This window comes from Melanerpes formicivorus, unplaced genomic scaffold, assembly GCF_026170545.1.
Source record: "Melanerpes formicivorus ecotype bairdi unplaced genomic scaffold, bMelFor1.0.p_v2 SCAF_125, whole genome shotgun sequence".
In the NCBI taxonomy this organism is placed as follows: Eukaryota; Metazoa; Chordata; class Aves; order Piciformes; family Picidae; genus Melanerpes; species Melanerpes formicivorus.
Genome location: NW_027142477.1, coordinates 427,836 through 437,555, shown reverse-complemented (window position 1 = coordinate 437,555; position 9,720 = coordinate 427,836). Strand labels below are relative to the sequence as shown.

The 9,720-nt window shown below is 57.6% G+C and overlaps 1 protein-coding gene across 1 annotated transcript in view; it reads right to left on the bottom strand.

Annotated features, from left to right (window-relative positions):
* Positions 1-1,713: 1,713 nt before the first annotated feature.
* Positions 1,714-9,720, bottom strand: part of ENPP3 (ectonucleotide pyrophosphatase/phosphodiesterase 3) — a 67,698-nt gene continuing 59,691 nt past the window's right edge. Inside the window, 3 exon segments of the mRNA XM_068167928.1 lie at positions 1,714-2,618; positions 4,239-4,395; positions 9,293-9,425. Of these exon segments, the coding sequence (XP_068024029.1) occupies positions 2,445-2,618; positions 4,239-4,395; positions 9,293-9,425 (464 nt within the window). The 3' untranslated portion in view covers positions 1,714-2,444.

The following is a 9,720-nucleotide window of genomic DNA, read 5'->3' as shown; positions in this document are numbered from 1 at the left end:
GGCTGCTGGAACACTGGAACAGGCTGCCCAGGGAGGTGGTTGAGGCTCCATCCCTGAAGATAGTCAAGAGGAGGCTGGACAGGGCTCTGGGCAGCCTGATCTAGTTGGGGATGTCCCTGCTGAGTGCAGGGGGTTGGACTGGATGAGCCTTGGAGCTCCCTTCCAAGCCAGAGCATTCTGTGACCCCATGATACAGGAGGTGGAAGCTGACAGCAGCTGAGCAAGGAGAGCAGCTCTCCTTCCTGAAGCACTTCTGCATGCCTGGCGGGGAGGACACCCTGCCAGTGGCCTGGGGCAGGCTGAGATGGGATTCACAGCTGCAGCTTGGGCAGACACAGCTCAGTCAGCTCCCCTCCCAAAGACAAACAGCAGTGGCAATAAAGAACTCCAAAGCAGAAGGGCTGGGGAGGTGGAAATGGCATTCCCTGGCTGCCTTCCTGTGTCTCCTCAGCCATTCCCCAGCAGTGCTCTCTCCTCCCCTGCAGCTGCCTGATGGATGTGGGGCAGGCTGTGGATGGAGTCTGCCTGGACTGCAGCAAGGCCTTTGCCACCACCCCCACAGCAAATTCCTGGCCAAGCTGTCAGCCCCTGGCTTGGACAGCAGCTCTCTGAGCTGGGTTAGGAACTGGCTGGAGGCTGAGCCCAGAGAGTGGTGGTGAATGGTGCCACAGCCAGCTGGCAGCCAGGCACCAGTGGTGTGCCCCAGGGAGCAGTGCTGGGCCCCAGCCTGTTCAATATCTTTATTGATGATCTGGAGGAGGGCATTGAGTCCATCATCAGTAAATGTGCAGCTGACAGCAAGCTGGGGGCAGGAGTTGATCTGCTGGAGGGTAGAGAGGCTCTGCAGAGGGACCTGGACAGGCTGGACAGATGGGCAGAGGCCAAGGGCAGGAGATTGAACACATCCAAGTGCCAGGGGCTGCACATTGGCCACAGCAACCCCAGGCAGAGCTACAGGCTGGGGTCAGAGTGGCTGAGAGCAGCCAGGCAGAGGGACCTGGGGGTGCTGGTGGACAGCAGCTGAACATGAGCCAGCAGTGTGCCCAGGGGACCAAGAAGGCCAAGGGCATCCTGGCCTGCATCAGGAAGAGTGTGGCCAGCAGGAGCAGGGAAGTCCTTGTGCCCTGTGCTCAGCACTGCTTAGGCCACCCCTGGAGTCCTGTGTCCAGTTCTGGGCTCCTCAGTTTAGGAAGGAGGTTGACTTGCTGGAACATGTCCAGAGAAGGGCAACAAAGTTGGTGAGGAGCTTGGAACACAGCCCTGTGAGGAGAGGCTGAGGGAGCTGGGGTTGCTTAGCCTGGAGAAGAGGAGGCTCAGGGGAGACCTTCTTGCTCTCTCCAACTCCCTGCAGGGAGGTTGTAGCCAGGTGGGGGTTGGTCTCTTCTGCCAGGCAGCCAGCAACAGAACAAGAGGACACAGTCTCAAGCTGTGCCAGGGGAGGTTTAGCCTGGAGGTGAGGAGAAAGTTCTTCCCAGCAAGAGAGATTGGCCACTGGGATGTGCTGCCCAGGGAGGTGGTGGAGTCCCCATCCCTGGAGGTGTTCAAGAGGGGATTGGATGTGGCACTTGGTGCCATGGTTTAGTCATGAGGTCTGTAGTGACAGCCTGGACTTAATGATCCTTGAGGTCTCTTCCAACCTTGGTGATTCTGTGGTACTGTGGTACTGTGACCCTTTCCAGTTCCAGCAAAGAAACACTTCCTGTACAGTTACACTTCAGGGGATTCTCTAACATGGATCTTTTGCAGGCTTTATGGAAACCTCTGCTGGTGAAATATTCTCTGTTTTGAAAGCCTGGGACCCTCAACACAAGAAAGACTTGGACCTGCTGGAGAGGGTCCAGAGGAGACCACAAAGAGGGCCGGAGAAGCTCCCTGTGGGGGCACGCTGGGACAGTTGGGGTTGTTCAGACTGGAGAAGGCTCCAGGCAGAGCTCAGAGCAGCCTCCCAGTACCTGAAGGGCTCCAGGAGAGCTGGGGAGGGGCTTTGACAAGGGCTGGGAGGGATAGCATGAGGAACAATGGCTTTGAGCTGGGAGAGGAGAGACTGAGACTGGAGATGAGGAGGAAGCTCCGCACAGTGAGGGTGGTGAGAGCCTGGCACAGGCTGCCCAGGGAGGTGGTGGAGGCCCTGTCCCTGGACACATTCATGATCAGCCTTGATGTGGCCCTGAGCAGCTTGCCCCAAGCATAGGTTGCCCCTGCTGCTTGCAGGGGGTTGGAGCTTTGAGAGCCCCTTCCAGCCCAGTGCAGTCTGTGACTTCCTTCAGGTGGTTTCATTGCTGGCCCAAAGCACTTCACACGGAACACAGGTGAGAGGAGCCCAGCAGCTCTGCGCCTCCGCGGGGCACGGCAGGGGCCATGTGTCTGACGTGTGTGAGCAAGGATCAGAGTTCAGTCACTGCCATTAGCCTTCCCCCAGGCACTGACACCTTCCTAACAGACACTCAGTTACTTTCAGTCTCCAGTATTGGCAAAAATGTCTTGAGCCTTAAGAGCTCTGAGATGGGCTCCTGCCTGTCCTGGTAGAAGTCCAGCCCCGTCAGCAGCTCCACGTCCCGCACCCGCGCCGAGTGAGCCCACACTCTCTCTTCAACCCACTCAGCAGGGGCTTTGTTTGCCTGCCAAAAGAGAGCAGAACCATGCTCACACACACAGAAGGCACTCTGCTCTCTGGGGTGGTGCTAGACAGCCACCAGTGTCCGAGCTGCCACTGCTCAGAAGGGCCTGGGGCGGCAGCACAAGAGGCAATGGTTTGACACTGGAGCAGGGCAGCTTTGGGGGTGACATTAGGAAGAGACTCTTTGCAGTGAGGCTGGGGGGACACTGGAGTGGGCTGCCCAGGGAGGTTGTGGGTTCCCCATCCCTGGAAGTGTCTACGACCAGGCCACACCTTGAGTGCTGTGTCCAGTTCTGGGCTCCTCAGGTCAAGAAGGACATTGAGAGACTTGAAGGTGTGCAGAGAAGGGCAAGGAGGCTGGGGAGGGGTCTGGAGCACAGCCCTGTGAGGAGAGGCTGAGGGAGCTGGGGCTGCTTAGCCTGCAGAAGAGGAGGCTCAGGGGAGACCTTCTTGCCCTCTGCAACTCCCTGCAGGGAGGTTGTAGCCAGGTGGGGGTTGGGCTCTTCTCCCAGGCAGCCAGCAGCAGAACAAGAGGACACAGTCTGAAGCTGTGCCAGGGGAGGTTTAGGCTGGAGGTGAGGAGAAAGCTCTTCCCAGCAAGAGAGATTGGCCATGGGAATGTGCTGCCCAGGGAGGTGGTGGAGTCCCCATCCCTGGAGGTGTTCAAGAGGGGATTGGATGTGGCACTTGGTGCCATGGTCTAGTTGACAGGTTGGACTCGATGATCCTCGAGGTCTCTTCCAACCTTAGTGATACTGTGAGACTGTGACCAGGCTTAGGGCAACCTGGGCTGGTGGGAAGTGTCCCTGCCCATGGCAGGGGATTGGAACTGGATGAGCTTTAAGGTCCCTTCCAGTTCAGGCCATTCTGTGATGATTCCATGAACTGGTTAGACAGAAGAAAGGCCTCCAGGTGGGCAAACTCCTGCCAGGTTTTCCAAGACATCTCACACCTGGGGATTAGACTGGGTCTGAGATCAGGCTGGATGTTAGATTGGATGTTAGATTGGATCTTAGGTTAGTTCTTCAGCATGAGGGTGGTGAGACACTGGAAGGGGTTGCCCAGGGAGGCTGTGGATGTCTCCTCCCTGCAGGTGTTCAAGGCCAGGCTGGATGAGGCTAGCCTGGGCTAGTTGAGAGGTGTCCCTGCCCATGGGAGTGAGGTTGGAGGAGATGAGCTCTGAGGTCTCCTCCAACCTGAGCCATCCTGTGCCTCTGTGCCCCCCATCCAAATGCCTGCTGTCTAATGCTGATGAAGCTGGAACAAGGACTGTTCATTCTTCTGGCTACACCGAAGGGAGTAACACTCAAAGCCCCTGAGAACATCTGGAGTAATTTTACCCTGCAACCCTCCACGAAGCTCTCTCCTCACTGCTGGCTGTGCTGCTGCTCTCAGGCCTTCCCAGGAGATATCTCCATGGCCTTTGGTCAAATCCTTTCTTCTTCCTCCTTGCCCCTCATTACTTTCCAGCTACCTGTGCTGGACCTTCTTGCTCTCTGAGTCACCACTTCAGCTCTCAGCTCACTCTCAGCTCAAGGAGGATCACACACTTAGATGACTGTGTTGCAGTGGGAACCACCTCCAAAGCTGCTTGCCCCCAGCAGCACAGAACTGTACTTACAGCACAGCTTTCAGAGTTGTCAGCCCGGTGGGGGATGATGAAGGACAGAACATCCAAGGAGCCTGAACAGTTGAGTGGAGTGTGGGACTTGTCCTTGCAGCTGGTCAGCACCACAAAGTAATGGGTGGGGACAGGGATCTCTGTGTTATTCACATGCCTGCAAAAGAAGCACTGGTGAAGGATCTGCATGGACATCAGCTACTGAACACTGCTGCCACTGGTCGTGGAGGGAACGCAGCACAGGCTGGCACCACTCCCTCCCAGCACTGGGGTGAACCCCTGGTGGCACAGAGAGCCAAACACACAGGGGGCAGAGCTTCTGCTTCCAGGAGTCCCAGGCAAACCAAAAGGATTTCACCCCTGGAGGGGTTGAAAAGACCTGGGGCTGGTTAGTCTGGAGAGGAGAAGGCTGAGAGGGATCTGATCAATGCCTATCAATAGCTGAGGGCTGGGGGTCAGGAAGGAAGGGACAGGGACAGACTCTGCTCAGTTGTACCCTGTGAGAGGACAAGGGACAATGGATGGAAACCACAGCACAGGAGGTTCCACCTCAGCACAAGGGGCAACTTCTTTACTGGAAGGCTCACAGAGCCCTGGAGCAGGTCTGAGCTCCCCAGGTCAGGAGGGACAGGGATCTGCTGGAGAGGGCCCAGCAGAGGCTATGAGGATGATCAGGGGACTGCAGCACTGCCTGGGGAGGAGAGGCTGAGAGCCCTGGGGCTGTTCAGTCTGGAGAGGAGAAGGCTGAGAGGGGATTTAATCAGTCTATCAATAGCTGAAGGCTGGGTTCAAGAGGGAGGGGACAGGGACAGGCTCTGCTCAGCTGTGCCCTGGGACAGGACAAGGAGCAATGGATGTAAGCTGCAGCACAGGAGGCTCCATCTCAACACAAGGAGGAACTTCTGCACTGTGAGGCTCCCAGAGCCCTGGAGCAGGCTGCCCAGAGAGGTTGTGGAGTCTCCTGCTCTGGAGCCTTCCCAGCCCTGTCTGGATGTGTTCCTGTGTGACCTGTGCTGGATTCTCTGCTCCTGCTCTGGCAGGGGTTGGACTGGAAGCTCTCCAGAGGTCCCTTCCAACCCCTCACATCCTGTGTGATGTGGCTGAGGTGCTCAGGGCCATGGTCTAAGGGTTGTGTACAGGGAGGTGTTAGGTCATGGTTGGGCTCCAGGATCTTTTCCAGCCAGGGGACTGTGTGGTTCTGTGTCTGCCTCCCTGGTAGCACTCTGCTTTGCCCCAGCCAGAGAACCCTGCAGCTGGAAGATGGTTTTGATGGAACTGAGCTGGAGGCAAGTGATGAGAAAATCAGCTTCTGGTTCCTGGCCAGCAAGAAACCCCAGGAACACTGAGAGCTGAGCTGTGGCTGTGTGCTCTGGAGACCAGCTCAGCACAGCTGACTGGAAAGGGCTTTGCCTCCCTGCGCTGGCTGCTCCCTGAGCATGGTCACTGCTGTGCACAGGTCAGGAGGAGCTGACTGCTTCCCAGCTCTGCTGCACGTCTGCAGCACTCAACAGCATCCCAACAGCATCAGCACTGTGCCTGACTGACCATGCTGCAGCCATTGTGCTTGTTCCAAACCATAGTGGACATCCTGTGGTCAGCTGGGCACGGCAGCACTCTGCCTGGAAGGAAGCTCCAACCTCTCCTGCCTCCCACCCTCCTGCTCGGTGCAGAGCTGAGTTTCCCATTCCCAAACCACTTTTGAGAGCTGTGGGATTCAGTCTGGCCTTGACTGAAAGCTCTCCAGGGGCAGACTCAGCTGGGCAGATTTCCCAGCACTTCTCTGCTACAGGGATGTTTCTTACTGTCCTTTGTAGGGCAAAGGAAAGAAAACTCTCTGATTTGCTTGTCCTGGCTGTGCCTCTTCCTGCCCTCCTGCACTCACACAGAGCTGGCCTGGGCTGTTCCATTGCTCTTCTGCAGAACTTTTCCCTCTCTTTTTTAATGCCAGGCTTCTCTTGCTCCTCTTCCTACACCCAGATGAGTGTTCAGATGTTTTCAGTTGTGCTACCAGAGCTCACTACAAGGTGCCTAGAACTTGTCAGAGCTTTGTGTGAGCTGTGCAGGGCCGAGCTTTGGGAAGGTCTCACTCAGGAGCTTTCCATTTGGCATTCCCAGGTACATGATTCAGTGAGGGCAAACAGAGAAATCTGGACAAAAGTCATCCATTTGAGACAAGAGGGAGAAACAGCCCCCAGCTGAGTGAGTGCAGCATGGAAGGCAGAAACCAGTGCTTGAGCATCTCCTGCATATCCTGTACAGCATCCCAGCTGCAGAGCCCTAAGCATCTTGGCCTAAGCTTGGGAAAGAAAGTGCTGCTCTGCTCCTGTGCTTGTGTGCAGGGACAGCAGTGACTGTGTGAGACACACAGGGCAGCTGAGCACCAGCCAGGGGGTGCCCAGGTAGCCAAGAAGGCCACCAAGCATCCTGACCTGGATCAGCAATGGTGTGGCCAGCAGCTCTACGGATGGGGTTGTGCCTCTCTGTTCTTCACTGATGAGGCTGCACCTCAAATACTGGCTTCAGCTGTGGGCCCCTCCAAGGACACTGAGGTGCTGGGGCAGAGAAGGGCAGCAAAGCTGGAGAACAGCTGAGGAGCTGGGGTTGGTTAGTCTGGAGAAGAGGAGGCTAAGAGAGAGCTCATGGCCCTCTACAGCTCCCTGAGAGGAGGTTGGAGCCAGGTGGGGGTTGGGCTCATCTCACATGCAACAAGGGACAGGAAACAGCCTCAGGCTGTGTCAGGGGAGGTTCAGGCTGGAGACGAGGAACAATCTCTGCCCAGCAAGGGCTCTCAGGCACTGTCCCAGGCTGCCCAGGGAGGTGCTGCAGTCCCCATCCCTGGAGGGGTTTCAGAGCTGCATGGATGTGGTGCTGAGGGCTGTGGGGTAGTGGCAGTGGCTCAGCAGCAGGGCTGGGGCTGTGAGCTCTGGGGGAGAGGTTGGACTTGGTGATCTCAGAGGTCTCTCCCAACCTCCACAGTTCTGTGATTCTAACTGCAAAGCTGCTTCCTCTTCACTGGAACTGCAGCCCCTACAGTTGTATCTGCTTGCAAGAGCATTTCCTGTTGTGTGAGCAGCAGTGGCTGCAGCACTGAACCAGGAGCTCTGCACCAGGAGCACTGCACCAGGAGCTCTGCACCAGGAGCACTGCACCAGGAGCTCTGCACCAGGAGCTCTGCACCAGGAGCACTGCACCAGGAGCTCTGCACCAGGAGCTCTGCAACAGGAGCTCTGCACCAGGAGCACTGCACCAGGAGCTCTGCACCAGGAGCTCTGCACCAGGAGCACTGCACCAGGAGCTCTGCACCAGGAGCTCTGCACCAGGAGCACTGAACCAGGAGCTCTGCACCAGGAGCACTGCACCAGGAGCACTGCACCAGGAGCTCTGCACCAGGAGCACTGCACCAGGAGCTCTGCACCAGGAGCTCTGCACCAGGAGCACTGCACCAGGAGCACTGAACCAGGAGCTCTGCACCAGGAGCACTGCACCAGGAGCTCTGCACCAGGAGCACTGCACCAGGAGCACTGCACCAGGAGCTCTGCACCAGGAGCACTGCACCAGGAGCACTGCACCAGGAGCTCTGCACCAGGAGCACTGAACCAGGAGCTCTGCACCAGGAGCACTGCACCAGGAGCTCTGCACCAGGAGCACTGCACCAGGAGCAATGCACCAGGAGCTCTGCACCAGGAGCACTGCACCAGGAGCACTGCACCAGGAGCACTGCACCAGGAGCTCTGCACCAGGAGCACTGCACCAGGAGCTCTGCACCAGGAGCACTGCACCAGGAGCTCTGCACCAGGAGCAATGCACCAGGAGCTCTGCACCAGGAGCACTGCACCAGGAGCTCTGCACCAGGAGCACTGAACCAGGAGCTCTGCACCAGGAGCACTGCACCAGGAGCACTGCACCAGGAGCTCTGCACCAGGAGCTCTGCACCAGGAGCACTGCACCAGGAGCACTGAACCAGGAGCTCTGCACCAGGAGCACTGCACCAGGAGCACTGCACCAGGAGCTCTGCACCAGGAGCACTGCACCAGGAGCACTGCACCAGGAGCAATGCACCAGGAGCTCTGCACCAGGAGCACTGCACCTGGAGCTCTGCACCAGGAGCACTGAGCCAGGAGCTCTGCACCAGGAGCACTGCACCAGGAGCACTGCACCAGGAGCTCTGCACCAGGAGCACTGCACCAGGAGCACTGAACCAGGAGCTCTGCACCAGGAGCACTGCACCAGGAGCTCTGCACCAGGAGCACTGCACCTGGAGCTCTGCACCAGGAGCACTGAGCCAGGAGCTCTGCACCAGGAGCACTGCACCAGGAGCACTGCACCAGGAGCTCTGCACCAGGAGCACTGCACCAGGAGCACTGCACCTGGAGCTCTGCACCAGGAGCACTGAGCCAGGAGCTCTGCACCAGGAGCACTGCACCAGGAGCACTGCACCAGGAGCTCTGCACCAGGAGCACTGCACCAGGAGCACTGAACCAGGAGCTCTGCACCAGGAGCACTGCACCTGGAGCTCTGCACCAGGAGCACTGAGCCAGGAGCTCTGCACCAGGAGCACTGCACCAGGAGCACTGCACCAGGAGCTCTGCACCAGGAGCACTGCACCAGGAGCACTGCACCAGGAGCTCTGCACCAGGAGCACTGCACCAGGAGCTCTGCACCAGGAGCACTGAACCAGGAGCTCTGCACCAGGAGCTCTGCACCAGGAGCACTGCACCAGGAGCTCTGCACCAGGAGCACTGCACCAGGAGCTCTGCACCAGGAGCTCTGCACCAGGAGTACTGCACCAGGAGCTCTGCACCAGGAGCTCTGCACCAGGAGCTCTGCACCAGGAGCACTGAACCAGGAGCTCTACACCAGGAGCTCTGCACCAGGAGCACTGCACCAGGAGCTCTGCACCAGGAGCACTGCACCAGGAGCACTGCACCAGGAGCTCTGCACCAGGAGCACTCCATTATCATTGCTTCCTGTTCTTTGGGAATAGAAATCTGTTTGTGTGCAAATACAGGATGAAATGATGTGGGCTTTGACTTCTGAGTTCTCCACATACTTACTGCTTAATGTCCTCAGGAGCATCAAAGTGGCCATCATAGTTGTAGTCAAACACTGGCCCACTGACCACATTTACTCCATTCCTTTCTGTAGCATACTGCTGAAGCAGCACCTCATGGAAATAGTCCCAGATCTCTGTCATCAGAAGAAAAGAGAACCCCAGTTAGTAGAAATCTGAAGCTATGTCACCACTAAAGCAAAAGCAGAGACCTCCTTCTTCACAGGTGAACAATGAAAAGCTCCAAACTGATCTGCCTGTAGCAGCAGCTCTTTGGCAGACACAATGTGTGTCCTCAGAGGGACATTCTCCCCCTCACCACGGAGAGAGGCGTGGGAGATGCTGTTCCAGCTGTGCCCATGGCACTGCTGCAGAGAACACACTCAGGCAGCAGCTGAAGACACAATTCTAGAGCTCAGAGCTCCTTCACTC